We start from the raw sequence: 18921 nt of genomic DNA on the forward strand, positions 1-18921 counted from the left end.
AAAGGGTACCTTTGGGGTGCCTTCGGCCCATGACCTTGAGTCAGACATAATAACTGCCTTCCTGGGCAGCTTTGGTGGTGTTGGAAGTGGCAAGTGGAGAGTGCAATTGCGGGCATTGTCTGCAATAGGCTGCCACCTTGGAGACAACACCTCCAGCATAGTAGGCAGACAGACTGCTACATGGGATCCAAAAAGAACTGTCCCCTTCTTTCCGGAAGTGCACAAAGTCCTCATACAGGAATGGAGGGTGTGTTTTTTCCCAGTCCTTAAGGCCTTCAACGCACACCATCCTGTATGGAGGAATGTATGAAACTATCCCCTATATGGATTTGTGGGCAATGTCTGCAAAACCGACACCACCTCGAGGGGTAATCTAAAGCTCCCGTTCAAAGCATGTAGCTGCATTCCTACACTGCTGCAGGCCAGGCTGCCTCTGCCCTGCATGCTATGCACATACTGTACCAACCAGGCACATACCAACCAATAGAACCAGGGACAATATTTAGCTTAGCTGCATGGTAACCTCAAAAGAACCTTTGTCATGAAAATGCCTTTGCTCTCTTGACACACCAAGTCAGCTACTCATGCCCTGGGGAAGGCGATGGCAACACTTGTGGTCCAGGAATGCCACCTCTACCACCCAGGCTGAACCTACTAGATATGTGAGACACTGATTTCTTAGCACTGTCATATTTCAGGCTGGCCCTTTTGGCCTTTTTGGTAATTATGGGCATTTTCTCTGGGAGTTCTCAGCAGTCACAGCAGCCTGCAACATCGGCCAGTGGCTGCAATGAGATCTGTCCCCAGATGGGCATGGCACTTGGGGACACATTGATTGACCACTCCGCTTTGGCACTATACACTCAGTCCCTGGATGGATGTTGTCGAACTGACAGATGCTTTCAGTTCAGGCTGGAGCGCTGTGTAAGCTAGCATGCAGCTGCAGGTTCATAAACCGGACCCATCATTTCAATTGTCTAGAGCTTTTGGCAGTGTTTCTTGGTCTCTACTGGTTTTGAACAGTGTGGCAAGGAAAACACATACAGCTCAGGATGAACTTTACAGCTGTGAGCACAAATATCAATGACCTGGAACAATATGCTTCTATTGCATCTTACAGCTCGCAGCCGCCCCTCCCTGGCACATTCCACTGAGGAAGGGCCTCCTTTCTCAGAGAGCAACATCTAGCACCCATACCCAGATCTCTGTTTGGTCCATAGTGAAAGATTTAGTTGACCTACCGACCACTGTGGATTACATTTCAGGCTAGAGCCCCCTCTAAAAGGTGCGCCTATGTCCTGAAGTGAAGTATTTAGTAAAGGACCCTGGTGTTGGCCCATTGAATTTTTTTCTGCCTGCTTTGTCAACCTTTGTTCTGGGGATTGGTGGCAGCTATGCTTGACCCCCACTTGGTGATCTCATATGGATCAGTCAGTCACCCATAGGTGTACTCATGTCTTCCCTTCCAGCTAACCATCTAATTTATAGGTAGCGCTCTCCCTGTTTAGGGCTAACCCATCCCTGCTGAAAAAACAGCTTAAACCCACCTAGGCTGGTTGGCTGGTTTTAGCTGGTCAACCAAGGTGGTTTTAGAGGGGTTTTGGCCACTTCCAGGCTGGTTTCCAGCCATTTCCAGCCTAGTCTTAGCTGGTCAGGCTGGAAAATGACCAGCTAAAACCAGCTAAAACCAGCTTGACCAGCCTGGTTTAAGCTGGGCATAGCTGGTTTTGGCTGGGCTCCCAGTCTGGCTAGGCTGGTCAAGCTGGTTTTAGCTGGTCATCTCCCAATTCATTTTTTAAGTGAACGCTTCGGGGCAGTATGAGTTTGTTCCTTTTCGCGCTTACTGGCTGACCGCTTACCTCCATGTGGCGGGCTTTCCCGCCGCAACCAGTTTGTCCAGTTAGCTTGTCATGTATGTCGGCGGACTTGAGATGCAGAGAGGAGCTGACCACGATGACGACGATGACGGGGTTCGAGTCCAGGGAAGAGTGGTTCCAGAAATCAGGTAAGACAAAAACAGAATCCAATCATTCAGACCGGTCCAATCAATCAAACCAGTCAATCATTCAGCCAGTCAGACAGACTCGCAAGAGACATTTGAGATGCAAAAAAAGCGCACACAGCGGCCTTCCGTGGATTAGCGAAAACAAAAACTGCAAAAATACGTACCTCGTATTTTGCAGTCTCCAGAAACGTCCACGGGACTACGTTTTCAGAATGATCCTGGGTTGCCTACAGGGGTTGCACTTCCCAATTCATAGGCATTTTTGCCCCTTTTTTCAGAATCATCTGGTGATTTAGCCAATCTGTTGTTTCCGACATAACATCTCAGTTCTCTCCTTCTGGGAACAAGGGTTACATTTGTAACTGAGATATTCTCCTCATTATATATGACAGCCGTGATGTTTTGCTGGGATTGATGCTTCTTTCTGCTCTTTCAGGTTTTGTGTAAGAAATGTCACACTGAGAAGAAGAAAACTGGAGTTTGCCATTGCTCAAGAAGTCCTGGAGCTCATCTACAGCCAAACTCTTGTGTGGTACTGCAATTTCCGAAGCATTAAGAAACTTTATATTTTCCTCTTACAGCTTAACTTTAAAGACTTGTTTAACTCAAGAAGTATCATATGAGGCATTCTTAAGGTGAATTAAACCCTTACGTTTTATTCTTGTTTGCTTTATAGGTTTGGTGTGCTGTTTTCACCACTGTTGCCTGCAGTGCAAATTGGGAAACTTTATGTCCTTTTCTACCTCAAAAAGGTCTTCTTCTTAGTCATTTTAGGGTTACTTGAGTACTTACTTTAGGGTTACTCGCGGTACATAGATTATAGAGTGTAATGATTCAAATGTAAAGAAGTACTTCCACAAAAATGCAATTCTATTTTCATTTACTTACCATCTTTAGAGATAGACTGAATGCCCTGCAGCCCTGACATTGTGCCCAAGTTATTTTGTTTTTCATGAAGGACAGAAAAAAATAGCCAGAGGGAAGGAAACACATAGCAATAACTATAGGCGTAAAACTAAACTGCTGTAATGAAAGAGATAGATCACCTAAAGTAGAAAGTTTCCTCATTGTTTACTCACACACAAGTATTTAACTTTTATGAGTTTCTTTCTTCTGCTGAACACAAAACAATGGATTCTGAAAAATGTTGCAAAAAAAGGCAGTCACTAACATCCATAGTAGGAACTAAAATACAAATAAAGTCAATTCTCAGCATTCTTGTATATCGGGGGTTCTTAAACTTAGTCCTGGAGGTCCAATGTCCTACAGGTTTTAGCTCCAATGTGCCTCAACACACCTGCAGGGATGTTTCTAAACCGTACTAGAAGTTTGATTAGCTAGCTGTAACCAGGGGAAGTGACACTGACAACAGAGGTGCGGATCTACATGCAGGTTTATTAGCGAGGTCAGGCAAGCAGTGGTCAATACAGGGGCTAACAGATGTATAAGGGCAACCCAGAGTCGTAGTTAAAATAACAAGTAGCTGGTTACAAGGCAGGCAGCAAACAGGATTAAACAAATAAACAAGGCGAGGATCAAAAACATGGAAAAACAAGACAAAGGAAAATGCGCTGTAGTGTCACTACACAGAAAACAACACTCAGCCACAACTGTGTATTTGAGTTGTTCTTATAATCTAAGGCCCCGTTTACACTAGTGCGTTTTAGTTTTAAAAGAGCGTTTTAGATCAAAAACGATCCGCGTCCACACTAGCGTTTCACCTAGCGTCTCTGAACATATCTCCGTCCACACTACGCCACCAAAAACGTATATTACGTTACCATTCGCGCACTCTGGGCATGTGCGTTCTAGCATAAACAGAAAGCATGCGTCTCGCTCGGCATTTGGTTATTGTTAGTCAACAAACGCTGGTTGAACATTAAACGCGATGGCAAAGAAAGCAAGAGAGGTATTTTTGTCGACAGACGACGAGGTCGAGTTGTTACTAAACGTAACAAATGAATAACTGCACAAACTAATAACTGGCACCTAAAACAGACAATATTGCAAACAACACTCCCATTTCTGTGTCCATGTTGTTGTTTACAGTGAAGGCTGATCTGCTGTCTTTCAGTAGCGTTAAAGCCATGTGTGATAGTCATGTGATAGGGACTTGACGAATAAGGGAAGGATACGCAATGACACAATGTCTCCGTTTTTCCTCATCCACACTGAAACGGAGCAGCAGGGTTTTAGAATGAAAACGGCCTCTCCAGCGTTTTCCAAAATGCTCCGTTTTCGGCGATCGAGAACACCGGCGTAGTTTGGACGGATGGCGTAACCGTAGCAAAACTTATACGTTTTAAAACGAAAACGCATTTTTAAACGGGGCCTAAGTAATCAGTTTGTGAGCAGCTTCAGCTGTGAGTGTAATCAGTCAGGATCTGGAACATGTGTGTGTGAGCGGAGTGCATGTATGGAGTTGTAGTCCTTGAAATGGTGGAATTGTAGTCCGCTCACACTTGTGTTTTCCAGCGATCTATGGTGTTTTAGATCGCTGGTAGTCATGGCACTAGCTCAGGTATGTCTGATTGGGGTTGGAACTAAAATCTGGACATTGGACCTCCAGGACCAAAACTGAGAACCCCTGTTGTATATCTTCTTTTGTGATCAACAGCAAAAATGATGACCGAATTTCTATATTTAAGTGTGCAATATTAATTATTTAAAGATCTTTTATTATGATTATTATGAAATTAAGTATGTGTGTGTGTCTTCTTAGACCAGCTTGATGGTGAATTTCCATGCCCCCAAAAAACACTGGAGAGCCTCTCAGATGAGCAATCTCTTCATCAAACTCCTTTTCATCCCGTCCTTCACTGGAGCTCTTACATGTGTCATATACGTAATGTGGAGGTTTGTCTCTTAATACTATTACATTCGCATTACATTCTGTGTCATACCTATGAAGGGCTAAATCTAGAAAAGTATTGAGAAGAAACCACCTTAAAGTGTCTCTTAAGCCTGGTTTATACTTCTGCGTCAAGTGACCGGCGTAACCCTCGGCGCATGCAACGCGCGTAGCTGTGCATTTATACTTCTGCGCGCTGTCTCTGTTGGTCTGCATTAACACTTCCGAAACGCTAGTGGGCAGTGAGGTGTAAATGCTCCTCTGTGTCGAGTTTCTTCGCATGTGTTTTGCTTTTCCTGAACACTTCCGGGATGTACAAGTGGCTCAAACTCGCTCATTTTGTGGCAGGAACCGGCGGACGTGCAACAACTTTAACTATTCGGTAGACACAAAACAAAACTTTCCATCCGGAGCTCCTTCACGGGACTCCACACTTGTAAACAATCGCTCCATCAGGCTCGCACCATTCACACGGCTCTCGGTCCCGCCCAGACTCGTCAGCACTACCAAGCCGACCAATCAAAGAGCTTATGCTATGCATCGTTGCGACACGTAGTTACATTTTTAGAGAGGTGCATGTCAGCGACGCCGACGGCCACGGCGAAGGGCTATGCGTCAGCGCCGTAGCATACGCCGGCGTTTGACGCAGAAGTATAAATCAGCCTTAAGGCATAGGTCTCAAACTCGATTCCTGGAGGGCCGCAGCTCTGCACAGTTTAGCTCCAACCTTAATTAAACACAGATGATCCTGCTAATCAAGGATGTTTGCTACTATGAACTATTAAGCAGGAGTCGGAGGTGGTTGAAGCTAAACTTTGCAGAGCTGCGGCCCTCCAGGAAGTGAGTTTGAGACCATTGCCCTAAGGGCTCATTCACAACGAATGTGTCTTTGCTTCTAAAAATGCGAAACACAAGGCTTCAGACTGGTTTTAAAAACAGGACAGCATAAAGCACGAGGGTAGGGGTGTCAAAATTAATTGTTTCTTCGGTGCACCGCGATGCAGACACTGACAATTCGGTATCGTTTCAGTAATAATCATAATCGGTTATTATTTAATGACGTCATTTATCTCATATGCGAGAAAAGGCGAGCGCAGGTATTTACAACACTCCAGGCGCCAACTACTTAAAAATGGAGAAACTGTGCACAATTTTACTGTGTGTGTGTGTGTTTCCTGGACAGGCTTTCACTTACACTTACAGCAGAAGCCCCTTTTTCTCTGTGATTGAGGGAATGAAAGTGAACTCCATTTCTCTCAAGTTTAAGTTGCTTTATTGGCATGACATTCAGTACAGTATTGCCAAAGCACTTCAAATATGTAATATATTAAAACCATCAAATAAAAATATATATATAAATAAATAAAAAATTATAATAATAATACAGTAGATAAGAAATAATGATGGTTTGTTTTGTAGACGATTGAAACAAAATATTGCTTAGGGGGCTAATATTTTAAAAAAAAAATAAAAATCTGCTTTTATTCTAGCCAAAATAAATAGAATAAAACTGTCTCCAGAAGAAAAAATATTATAGGAAAATGTGAAATATTCCTTGCTTTGTTAAACATCATTTGGGAAATATTTGAAAAAGAAAAAAAATTCACAGGAGGACTAATAGTTTTGACTTCAACTGTATTCAAAGTATATTTCAGCAGGTTTAATTGCATTTTGTTGGCCATGTGGTCCTCCCTCACAGATTGAGTGTGCTCTCTTTTAGTGTCAAGCCCTCATCAGGCTGTGGGCCCTTCAGGAATTTTGACAGTATGCTGTTGATCATTGACCAGGCGAAAAATAGTCACAGTTTAAACTGGCTCAACTCGGCTTACATTCACTGGGTGTACAATCCTTTGTTCCTCTTCCTTATATCAGGAGCATTTTTGTGAGTATTTCTCATTCTTAGGCCTGCTGGGGGCCTTAAAATCACAGATTTGTCCCATCAGACATTTTTTAGCAACCTTCCCCCCTCCTTTCTTTCCAGAGCTATTATATACATTCACATGCAAGTTGTGGATGGCCAAAAGGTGATAACAGGAAGGTTGCAGAAGCAGATAAACTTTGTGAGTATATATGATCTTACTGTAATATACACTACCTGACAAAAGTCTTGACGCCGATCCCAGTTGTAAGAGCAACAAATAATAACTTGACTTCTAGTTGATCATTTGGAAAAGTGGCAGAAGGTAGATTATTTAGATTGATCATCTAATGAACTGCATCCCAATCATCACAAATACTGCAGAAGACCTACTGGAACCCGCATGGACCAAAGATTCTCACAGAAATCAGTCAAGTTTGGTGAAAGAAAAATCATGGTTTGGGGTTACATTCAGTATGGGGGTGTGCGAGAGATCTGCAGAGTGGATGTCAACATCAACAACCTGAGGTATCGAGACATTTGTGCTGCCCATTACATTACAAACCACAGGAGAGGGACAATTTCCTTTTTATACTTCAGCCTCATACAAGGTGCTCCAGGATTGGCCAGCCCAATCACCAGACATGAACATAATTGAGTCTGGAGTAAGATCATGGAGGATGAAGATGAATCCAAAGAATCTTGATAAACTCTAGGAGTCCTGCAAGAAGATAATAAGTCATTTGAGTCCGTGCAGAGATGTAAGGATGCAGTCCTCCTTGCACATGGGAGTTACTTAATATTCATTCTCTCTCCACTGCGCCATGACTTTATATGCTATACTGTACATTATTTCTGTTAAGTGACAAGACTTTTGTCGGAGCAAAGTCAAACCCTACTGTCCTAATAAAATCATTAAAAAATCAAGGCATGATCATATTTTATTTTGGTAAAATCAGTGCAATTTAGAGGCCTTTGCATTTTATATAAGCCACTTTTGATCCCAAATGATTCACAATAAGTCAAGTTATAATTTGTTGTTCCTAAAACTTGGTTAGGCAACAAGACTTTGCATTGTATTTACAAATGTACAATGCAATGTTTTGAGCACTTATTTGCATTTTAAATGACATGATATGTAATGTAGATTACATTTATATTCTGTGCAGTTCTTTAAACTTAAAGGGGTAGGTCACTATTTACTCTCACTTGGTGGTTCCAAACCATTATAAGTTTCAAACCTGCAAAGGGTGAGTAAATGATGACCAAATATTCAGTTTTGGATGAACTATCCCTTTATTCTGCATGTATACATTATAATGTGCATTTTTAAAAAGGTGATATCTATTTTATTTCTTTTTGTTGTTGTTGTTGTAAGTAGTACACAAGTGCTTTACACGATTCTGAGGTGTTATCAGGATGTTATTGTGTGGTTGTTGATTCAGCTTCCAGGAAATGGCTTTTATTTAACAAGAGCAAAAATATCTTCAGAGTATTTATCCAGAAAACCAACGCAATCTCACAGCAATTCGTAACTTTTTGATTTAGTGGCTAATTCGAATGAATTCGTACGATCTAATTCGTACAATTTAGTACGATTTGCTCATCACCCAATGACGGTTGGGGTTAGGGGTGGGGTTGGGTTGGGTGCCACGCCTCCTTTTTAAAATCGTACATTTTCGTACGACTGAACTCGTACGAATTAGCCACTAAACTGACAAAACGTAAAATACGTACGTTTCCTCGTGAGATCAGGCTGAGAAAACCAGTAAAACCACTGTAGCCAACTTACTAAATTTGCCTAATATTCAAACCACCTATTATACTGTCCTAAGTCCGTAAATTAATGCGCAAGCATTTGAATTTGAACATTTTTTGCCATTTTCTCAGTGAATAAGCCAATTTATTTTGATTTATTTTCAGTTTTATTAAACAGTTATAGCTATTAAAATAAGAGTTTGGTCTTCCAACATCTTTATGAATAGTACGACAATACATTTAGATTCAAACTAGTTATTGCAAAAAATAAAAATTCACAAACTACAATATGTCATTTTTATGTTTCTATATTTCCCGTTTAATTAATTTGGGTGTACTAATTTTTCAACTGAGATCTTAAGTTGTTTTGTTAGATTAGCTCCAGTTTTAGATTTGGTACAGACTAATATAATATACAATCAAAAATGTATTGTTGTAAAGCATCCTATAGGAAATAATAATTTAAAAGAGAGATCTGTGAAGGGCTGTACTCATTTATGCTGAGCACTGGGGGAAATGAGTATTGAACATGTCACCATTTTTCTCAAAAAACATTTCTAAAGGTGCCGTTGACTTGAAATTTTTACCAGATGTTGATGCCGATCAAATAAATACATATATGCAAAATAAAAACTATAAGAATTAGGTTACAGATGAAGTTATGTGTGATAAAATGAAATGACACAGGGAAAATTATTGAACACATGAAGAAAGGAAGGTGTAGAAAGACAGCCCAGACAGCAGCTGAAATCTCTCAGTAGTTATTTAACAACCCTCTTAACCCTCCTTCATCATTGTAAATAAATATTCGCTTCAGTCCAACATCTACATTAGCAGGTGGATGAAGATGAAACTAGGGTGGTCATTTCAGCAAGACAGTGATCCAAAACACAGCCAAGGAAACTCTCGGATGCTTTCAGAGAAAGAAAAACAAGCTGTAGAATGACCCAGCCAATCACCTAACCTGAATCCAATATATAAATACAAATTAAAGATCAGATTTGATAGACGAGACCCACAAAACCATCAAGATTTTTACACTCTGTTGAAGTCATGGGCAATGCATGTGACTTAATTCTCAATATGAGAGAAAAAAGGCCTTTTATATAAAGTATTAAATACATTTCTGTAGTCCAGTTGTTACGATAACCAGCGATCACTCTCCAGAGATCGCTGGTTTCCACTATAACCATGGACTACAGTTCCGCCTTCCTCTGGACTACATATGCATACACTTCTCCCAGACACTCATGCCTGCTCAATCATTTAGACTGATTACACTCGCATCACCTGAAGACTTTCAGAGACTGATTAGACACCATTCATAAGCCACTCATTCACTCACCCAGTTGGCCGAGTCTTGTTCGCTTCTAGTGATATTACAACGCGGTTCTCCTTGTCTGTTTCTCCGTATCTCTATCCTAGCCTTGTATATCCCTGTTATCCTGTTTAGCCACCAGCCTTACGACCTATTGCCTGTTCCTTGATTACAACTCTGGATTTGCCCGCATATACCCATTTATACCTGATTTGACCATTGCTTGCTTGACGTTGAATAAAACCTGCATATTGGATCTTACCTCCAGTTGTGTGTGTCACCCCCGGATGTTGTGTCATTTCATTGTTATTCCTCATAATTTTTACGGATTTTTTTTATTTTGTTATATTTTTATGTTTGTATCGTTTGGGTTTTTACCAAAATCTGGTTAAATTCCTTGTCAAAAGCTCTTTTAGAAACAGTATTCCCCATGAAAACAACAACAACAACAAAAAACTGTATATATGCTTAAGTTTTTCCCCCAAAACACATCTGAAAACTTTTTTTTAACACAATGTATTTGGCAACTTTAAGATATAAAAACTATAAAAAGGCACACATTTTGGCTATAAATAGCTCTTGCACTATTGAACATTAGCCTGGAGAGGGTTGGAGAGGTGACCCAAGGCACACACAAACACAAACATTCACTGACAATTTCTGACTAACATCTCTTCTGTCTTAGGAAGGTGAAGATAAGAAGTTCCTTATAGATAAAATCCAGGCGCTCAATGAGCTGAAATCTCAGCAGTGAGGTCAGTTTCCACTCTTTCAGTTTACTCAGAATTCCAAGAGTGATCTTATGCATTCAGGGTTTACTGAGAATAATTCCTTCTTTGATTTCCTTCTTGTGAACAGGGCTGCCTGTTTTCATGACATGTCACCTGTTGATCACTTGTGCTATCAAGGAAGAAAAAATCCCCTTAAAAACAACAAAAAAAGCACAACATAATACCTGAAAAACTGGCTCAACCAGTACATGCACGTTTATTTATGCCTGTCTTCTGCATTTTTTTCTAGGATTGAAGATGTGATGAATAATAAAAGAGAATAATTGCAAACAATAGCCAATGTGGAGTGATATATTTTCTAGACATAGGAGAACGGGTCTAGCGGATAGTTAAAAAGCAATATAAACAAATGGTTTACTGTATATTGAATGAAAACTGGTTGATTGGTGTTCAAACTGTTTAGTTATAAATAGTTATACTCAAAAAGAGCAAATTTAGGATAAGAGTGACAGAATCATGAGTTAAGATGGTGATTGTTATGGATAATTACTTATTGTTAATTATTTTTACCTAATATCCAGCCAGCAAAATTCATGTGGCTCAAATCCGGCCCACAGCAGACACTTACATCCGGCCCACATACCGCATGGAATGATAACACTTGGGCAGTCCGCTCCTGTTTGCCAGATCTGGGCCACAATTAAGCCAAAGCAATATCACATATCAGCCAGAATTCAACCAAATGAACCAGAACTGACCCTATTCTGAGCCACAGTTTGCTTTTATTCTGGCCCACACCAGACACTCTGGACTACATACTAAATGGGACGATGGCTCTAGGGCCTCCTCTCCTGTTTGTCAGATCAGGCCCACAAATAAGCCAAAGCAATACCACTTCTTAGCCAGAATTTAACCAAATGAACCAGAACTGACCCTATTCTGGGCCACAGTTTGCTTTTATTCTGGCCCAGATCTGGCCCACACCAGACACTCTGGACCACATACTGAATGGGACGATGGCTCTAGGGGCTCCTCTCCTGTTTGTCAGATCAAGCCCACAAATAAGCCAAAGCAATACCACTTCTTAGCTAGAATTCAGCCAAATTAACCAGAATTGACCCTATTCTGGGCCACAGTTTGCTTTTATTCTGGCCCAGATCTGGCCCACACCAGACACTCTGGACCACATACTGAATGGGACGATGGCTCTAGGGGCTCCTCTCCTGTTTGTCAGATCAGGCCCACAAATAAGCCAAAGCAATACCACTTCTTAGCCAGAATTCAACCAAATTAACCAGAATTGACCCTATTCTGGGCCACAGTTTGCTTTTATTCTGGCCCAGATCTGGCCCACGTCAGACACTCTGGACCACATACTGAATGGGACGATGGCTCTAGGGGCTCCTCTCCTGTTTGTCAGATCAAGCCCACAAATAAGCCAAAACAATACCACTTCTTAGCCAGAATTCAACCAAATGAACCAGAACTGACCCTATTCTGGGCCACAGTTTACTTTTATTCTGGCCCAGATCTGGCCCACACCAGACACTCTGGACCACATACTGAATGGGACGATGGCTCTAGGGGCTCCTCTCCTGTTTGTCAGATCAAGCCCACAAATAAGCCAAAGCAATACCACTTCTTAGCCAGAATTCAATCAAATTAACCAGAATTGACCCTATTCTGGGCCACAGTTTGCTTTTATTCTGGCCCACACCAGACACTCTGGATCACATACTGAATGGGACGATGGCTCTAGGGGCTCCTCTCCTGTTTGTCAGATCAGGCCCATAAATAAGCCAAAGCAATACTACTTCTTAGCTAGAATTCAACCAAATGAACCAGAACTGACCCTATTCTGGGCCACAGTTTGCTTTTATTCTTACTGTGTCGTATTTGCCAAAAGTGGCCCACACATGTTTTAAAATTACTGGGCCACATTTGCCATATTTTCTTTGGACCACTTTAGGTTCACAGCCGCAATAGCCAGAGCTTACTGTGCCAAATATTTGCCAAAAGTGGCCCACGTTTTTCTTAAGATATCTGGGCCACATTTGCACCTACCCACCTAGACCCAAATTACCTTTAAATGACTTTGCCACATTTTTGCCAACTGTGGCTCACATTTGTCCTCCATCATTTGGGCCAAATTTATCGTTTTCCACATTAGCCTCACATTCAGATTGCATTTTGTCATGAGTGCTAAACCTTTGCCTTAAATGGCCCATATATGAATTTGAATCTTTAGCCCCCCTTTGCCATTGTACAGGTGGGCCACTTCAGGCTCACATTCATTTTGTCTGAGCCAAAGGAGTACCACCAGTGCCGCATAACTGCCTAAAGTGGCCCACGCTTGTATGCTATCTGGGTAATGTACAATGTAAAAGACATCTGTTAATTAACAGGTTCTGTATTTGTGATTCACAAGTGTTTATTTATGGATGCGAATTACATTATTGGAGTTTTATTTCTGATCTGTCCACTATTGATGTCACAAGGTGTCTCCCCACAGACAATCGAGACTTGGAGGTTATTAAAAAAAAAACACTTATTTATTTACAAAAACCACACTTACTACAGAAACATGGGACACAGGCATAATTTGAAGGGTTGAAATTTTAATACCGCACAAAGAACTGAACCAAATACAGGGCTTTAACAACAGAAGACATAATTAAACTGATAAAAGCCACAAGCGGCATTATGGGGGTTGAAGCATTTAGGGACCTTTAATTCTGATCAAGTCAGAATTTATGGCTGACGTTAAAACACATCCGCGATGGACATGATGTTGACACACAGGCAAAAAAAAAAAAAAAAAAAAAAATATATATATATATATATATATATATATATATATATATATATATATATATATATATATATATATATATATAATTTTATTATTTATTTATTTTTATTTTTTATTTTTTGCCTGTGTGTCAACGTTATGTCCATTGCGGATGTGTTTTAACGTCAGCCATAAATTCTGACTATATATATGGTTAAACTATTATATCAATAGCTTGTAAGAATGTATATTAATGATGTAATATAAATTATTTAAAGTTAAAGTTATTAAAGTGTTTGATTGACAGCAGATGTCTTTGGGAAAAGCTGCCCAAAAAGAGTAAATCTACCATATGATATGTAGATCAAGTGTATTTGTGAAAAGCTGGGTAAAATCAGCATCTTTTTTCTAGTTTTATTTTATTTTGCTTTGAAAAGCACCGACAACAGCAGTCTTGTGCTGCCATCCAGCAGCTAAAATGGTAATTGAACAACTAAAATGAGCATAAAGGCACACTGAAACTACTGTTTTTGAGACCTTTTGTGTGATCTCTACAAAATTTTGCACACCTGTTTACAATTATGTCACATGAGCACAACCAATTGCATGAGGTTTACATGTTAATTGGCATGCTGATCCATAATGAAACATTCCTTTCGTAAATGAGCCTTTCACAGCTATCCAAAATGTAGAGTTAAGCTTTTTTTCAATTATTATTTATTTACTGAGTCTAGAGATTACTACAACACTGGTTTCATGGCAATTGACCAAAAAACCAGGGAAGGCTGTGCAAAATTAGGTTTTTCATTTATTAATGAATCTTTAATGGATGGTTTGAGTGACAGGAGTGGTTTTAGTGTCAAACTCTTCGGTATGAGGAGGCCTATCATATCATATGTATTTTTTGTGCCTTTGTAAAAAAGTGGTGTAATAAACAATCAATTACAACCTCAAAAATTCATTCGTTCATTTTTTTGTCGGCTTAGTCCCTTTATTAATCCGGGGTCGCCACAGTGGAATGAACCGCCAACTAATCCAGCAAGTTTTTATGCAGCGGATGCCCTTCCAGCCGTAACCATTCATCTTTTCAATTATTTTTGGACCAATATTTTTTTAAATAAAGATGGAATGACTGAAGATTGCTCTTTATTTCGGTCAGTGTGTTTTATTCATTCCAACACTGCTAAGGTCAATAATCTTCACTCAATGGGACATTGTATTGCAAAGTAAAAGCTATGTCAGAGTGAATTCTCAGGAACTGTGAGCTCATGCTGGCAAGATCTCAACATGCCATCAATCATCATGCATTTAGTGGGAGGAGCTTCTCATCACATTCACACTATAAATTTCATATCAACCTTACACAGAGGAGCTACTTTGGTTCATTCGTCTGACGGTATCAGAACATATCAACTACTGTCGGCTTTAGGTATGTATGATTATCTTATTTCGTTTAAACTTTCAGGTTTCTGGTAATGTTTTTAATATTAAAAGCTATAGTGGTTTAATGGATATAACGTGAAATCTGTTGCACTATTGTCATTCTATTGTCTTTCTACTTTTGTATAGACATTAAACTATTCAACAATGGAATCCACCAGACCTTTATATATTTGCCTTTCTGAAGACCATCAGGAATTTCCAAAATTTGGAGACTGGGTAAAGTGTGAACAAATTGTCACACATTTAGAAATTAACCTTCTTACACACACAAGACTTGGTTTACATTATTTAACTATACTGAAAGCATCATTCTCTGCTCAGCTATCTCAAATATGCTATCATATAAAATATATTTTAATTATTTTTTTTCAAATAATATCTCAAGCGCTGTTTAAAACAGCAAGAAAATTTAGATAGTCTTTGATCTTTTAGTCCAGTTGGAATAAAGTTATTTTAAAATAAACTGTAAAAATTGTGAAGGTTATATTATTAGCCAATTTCAATATTATTAACCCCCATTATTAATATTATTATTACTTATTCCTCATTATTTAATTCATTATTTTCAACTGGCTACAAAACAAGCCACTGTTGTCCAATGACTTTCATGGAGGGTAGAAAAAGCATAACATTTTTGCAGTTTTGTTGATTTATTATTATAAAATTTTCAAATTTCATGTTTTTTTTTTTTCCTTTTCCTCCATATCTATTAGAGATATTGTAATATCCTAGACGTAATATCTGACAAATGATTGCTTGCAAAGTCAAGTTCACCAACATGACACTACACAGACAGAGAAGTTGTTTGGGAAATATCATCCTTTCTTCCTTTTTATTTCAGGATCATGGGATTTTCGTTACGAATCTGAATCCACATTTGACCGACAGCGAGCTCCGCTGCCACTTTGAGAAATTTGGCACAGTTACAGAATGTGTTGTAAGTACATTTATATGCATTTTTAAATAATATTTGAACTTTATTACCCGGAAAAATCCTTTGCATGGCCAAATGTATGAGTGAACTCTTTTCAAATCAAATTTGGCTGCTTCAGCTTTATTATAGAATTGCTTAGATAAATGAAATGTCATTACAAGCAATACTTTTTATGGGTGCATCAAACATAAAGTCAGATGTGCATTAAATCAAGCATAAACCATTGTTGGAAGTCCTCACTAACCACTTTCTCAGCTTCATTCAGCCTCATTGACAACTGAAAAGATTTAATGAGTGTGTGTGTGTTTTGTACTTCTTCTGGAGAAAGTTTTATATCTTTTAGAATATATATATATATATATATATATATATATATATATATATATATATATATATATATATATATATATATATATATATATATATATATATATATGGGCGACACAATGGTGCCGTAGGTAGTGCTGTCGCCTCGCAGCAAAAAGGTCGCAGGTTCAAGCCTCGGCTGGATCTGTTGGTGTTTCTGTGTGGAGTTTGCATGTTCTCCCCACATTCGCGTGGGTTTCCTCCGGGTACTTCGGTTTCTGCCACAGTCCAAAGACATGCGCTACAGGTGAATTAAGAAGGCTAAATTTTCCGTAGTGAATGAGAGTGTATGGATGTTTCCCAAACATGGGTTGCAGCTGAGAGGGCATCCGCTGGATAAGTTGGTGGTTCATTCCGCTGTGGCGACCCCAGATTTATAAAGGGACTAAGAGACTATAAGAAAATGAATATACATATATATTGATTGTCCAATGGCTTGCCTGATTGATTTAACTCTTCTATTTAACCTAATTACCCTAGTTGAGCCTTTAGATTACACTTTACTAGTATCTTGCAAAATAATTGTGCAAGCAAGACAAAATAAATGAGTTATTAAAACTATTGTTTAAAAATGTGTTGGAAAAAATCTGCACTTGGGAAGAATTAGAAAATAATTAATTTCAGCTTTTTGTTTTTCGTTTCCTTTCGTGAACAGATAAGGACAGACAGCTCTTCAGGATGGCCAAAGGGTTTGGGCTTTGTGAGATATTCGTCTTCTGGAGAAGCGGCAGCAGCACATGACGCCGGACCTCATTGTGTCGGAGGATTTCAGATACTCCTCAGAAAGGTCATCACACCTAAAGTGAGTGAAACCTCTTAGCTGTGTCAATTTCAAATTTTTTGGTGACTTGCTGTACAGCTTTTTTTCAGTTGACTCAACTTTTAACCCAAGTACTGTACTTGGCTTAATTTAAGTCAACTCAGAAAGCTCTGTAGCAAGTTACAAACTACTACACCAAGTATAGATCAGCACAGCTTGAAAACAATCAACATTTTTTTTCCAGAAGGTGTATGGCAGCCAGTTGAACGCTCTTCAGGGCCAGTCCTTTCGTGCAGATGTGTGTGTGAACTAGAAGTGGAAAGCCTGAAGAGATTTGCACTCATCTTACATCACCCTGTTCAATGAAATCTGAACTAAATGTGACCTTTCTGTGTGATGCTCCGTCCTTCCATTATCACATTATCAATCTTGTTTTAAAGTCTGTGAAACGCCTGTATTATAAGAATAACTTTTTATATATATATACTTTTTATACTGTGTCTGAAATGTTTATTACATTTATCTTAACTAACACTTTTTTATTGAGTTTGTAATTGTGCTTCGGTGAAAGAAATCCTTTATTTTTAAGGATGTTTCCCCTGAAACTGTGAACATTGACTTAACTCAATCTTTAAATAAAGATCCTCTCTTTCTGTTATCTTTTTGTAGTCCGTTAAGCTGTTTATTACACCCAGTCTCTGAGTAACATAATTGGGCAATCTATCCAGTGATCCCAAACACATTTGGTTCCTATTTTGTTATAATTTGGGAGCCGTAGAACATTCTGAGAAAGTTGCAACAAGAATCAGTCCAAGGCACTCGGATAAAGTGAAAAATTTAAAAAGCCTTTATTCACATGGCTAAATCTCTAAAAACCTACGCGTTTCGGCAGAAGTCTGCCTTCATCAGGGTAACAGTGATCAGATGCGTCTAGAGCACAGGTGTCAAACTCAGTTCCAAAAGGGCCGCAGCTCTGCACAGTTTAGTTCCAACCCTTATTAAACACACCTGATCAAACTAATTGAGTCATTCAGGCTTGTTTGAAACATACAGGTAAGTGTGTTGGAGCAGGGTTGGAACTAAACTGTGCAGGGCTTCGGCCCTCCAGGAATTGAGTTTGACACCCCTGGTGTAGAGTCTCTTTTGAGTACTACGGTCACATGACTCATTTGAACATCTCAAATGGCACTCAAATAATATAACGAGCAAAGTCTACTCTCATCATAAATTCGGCATAGATACACAAACACCCACTTGCATATATGGGAAAAGAGAGAAAAAAATGGAAAATACATCTATATACAAACACATACATCAATGTATAATGATAATATGTAAAGCCTCTATAGAAAAACTCATTCATTCATTCATTTTCTTGTCGGCCTAGTCCCTTTATGTGAATAAAGGCTTTTTAAATTTTTCACTTTACTCGAGTGCCTTGGACTGATTCTTGTTGCTGTTTTGATGAATCCCTTACCCAAAGAGCACCGACCATACATTTGAGCTTACCCCAGAGCGCTTTTTGTTTGTTTATTCTGAGAAAGTTCTCTGAGAGCAGTTCACTGTTGTGTGTTATTAAAGCCAATCTTTAATGCTAAAAAGTAATTAATTCTATTTTTTTATAATCACACTTGATAAAAGCACTTGGATTGTCATTCTCCCTTTGTACATGTTATAAAAGGGTGAAATCTCCACCCATTAGTGACAATCTCTCCCTCATTAGCATAAACAGCCCTGAGTGAGAAGCAGACAATAGAGTTTTGAAGCTGCCACTATGGCATTTGTAGCTCTGCCTACTTTAGAAAGAGGACTGGGGGCACAATCTTATTTGAATTTAAAGTGACAGTCATCAAATTGACACAATTAGCATCAAAGCCTAAAGTTATTATTCTTACTCTCAAAGTCTAGCGGATAACAACGTGAGCATAATAAACGAAAAAGATAGATTGTGGGTGGTGGAATTCCCAGGGGAACAAACAAACAAACAAACAAACAAACATGGAAGCTCAGTTAAAAGTAATTTCATTCATTTGTTTTCCTTTCGGCTTAGTCCCTTTATTAATCAGGGGTCACCACAGCGGAATGAACAATCAACTTTTTCATACC

The 18921-nt window shown here is 39.2% G+C and overlaps 2 protein-coding genes across 4 annotated transcripts in view; both read left to right on the plus strand.

The window, feature by feature from the left end:
• Window positions 1-10712, plus strand: part of tmc6a (transmembrane channel-like 6a) — a 37366-nt gene extending 26654 nt beyond the window's left edge. For both annotated transcript variants that reach the window (XM_073945163.1, XM_017354837.4), the window contains exons 14-20: window positions 2442-2537; window positions 2682-2757; window positions 4728-4861; window positions 6577-6738; window positions 6838-6916; window positions 10476-10545; window positions 10649-10712. In XM_073945163.1, the coding sequence (XP_073801264.1) occupies window positions 2442-2537; window positions 2682-2757; window positions 4728-4861; window positions 6577-6738; window positions 6838-6916; window positions 10476-10544 (616 nt within the window). In that variant the 3' untranslated portion in view covers window position 10545; window positions 10649-10712. The remainder of the gene's footprint in view (window positions 1-2441; window positions 2538-2681; window positions 2758-4727; window positions 4862-6576; window positions 6739-6837; window positions 6917-10475; window positions 10546-10648) is intronic.
• A 2765-nt stretch (window positions 10713-13477) lies between these two features.
• On the plus strand, window positions 13478-17472 carry LOC101883902 (heterogeneous nuclear ribonucleoprotein A1-like 3). 2 transcript variants are annotated; one of them, XM_073945286.1, is made up of 5 exons: window positions 13478-14741; window positions 14882-14971; window positions 15597-15692; window positions 16711-16857; window positions 17060-17472. In XM_073945286.1, exons 2-5 carry the CDS (start codon window positions 14900-14902, stop codon window positions 17126-17128), a joined length of 384 nt encoding a protein of 127 aa, XP_073801387.1. In that variant the 5' UTR covers window positions 13478-14741; window positions 14882-14899; the 3' UTR covers window positions 17129-17472. The 2 variants fall into 2 exon arrangements, with proteins under 2 accessions (XP_073801387.1, XP_005171710.2); XM_005171653.4 differs by having other exon boundaries at window positions 13769-14971.
• Window positions 17473-18921: the final 1449 nt, after the last annotated feature.

Source organism: Danio rerio, chromosome 3, assembly GCF_049306965.1.
Source record: "Danio rerio strain Tuebingen ecotype United States chromosome 3, GRCz12tu, whole genome shotgun sequence".
NCBI classification, from domain to species: Eukaryota; Metazoa; Chordata; class Actinopteri; order Cypriniformes; family Danionidae; genus Danio; species Danio rerio.

What these genes read in the sequence shown, in the direction of transcription:
- LOC101883902 (XM_073945286.1), top strand. Translation starts at nt 14,900, where the DNA reads ATGGAATCCACCAGACCTTTATATATTTGCCTTTCTGAAGACCATCAG. An exon ending in TTCCAAAATTTGGAGACTGG is followed by an intron (nt 14,972 to 15,596) that starts GTAAAGTGTGAA and finishes TTTTTATTTCAG; the next exon opens with GATCATGGGATTTTCGTTAC. An exon ending in GAAAGGTCATCACACCTAAA is followed by an intron (nt 16,858 to 17,059) that starts GTGAGTGAAACC and finishes TTTTTTTTCCAG; the next exon opens with AAGGTGTATGGCAGCCAGTT.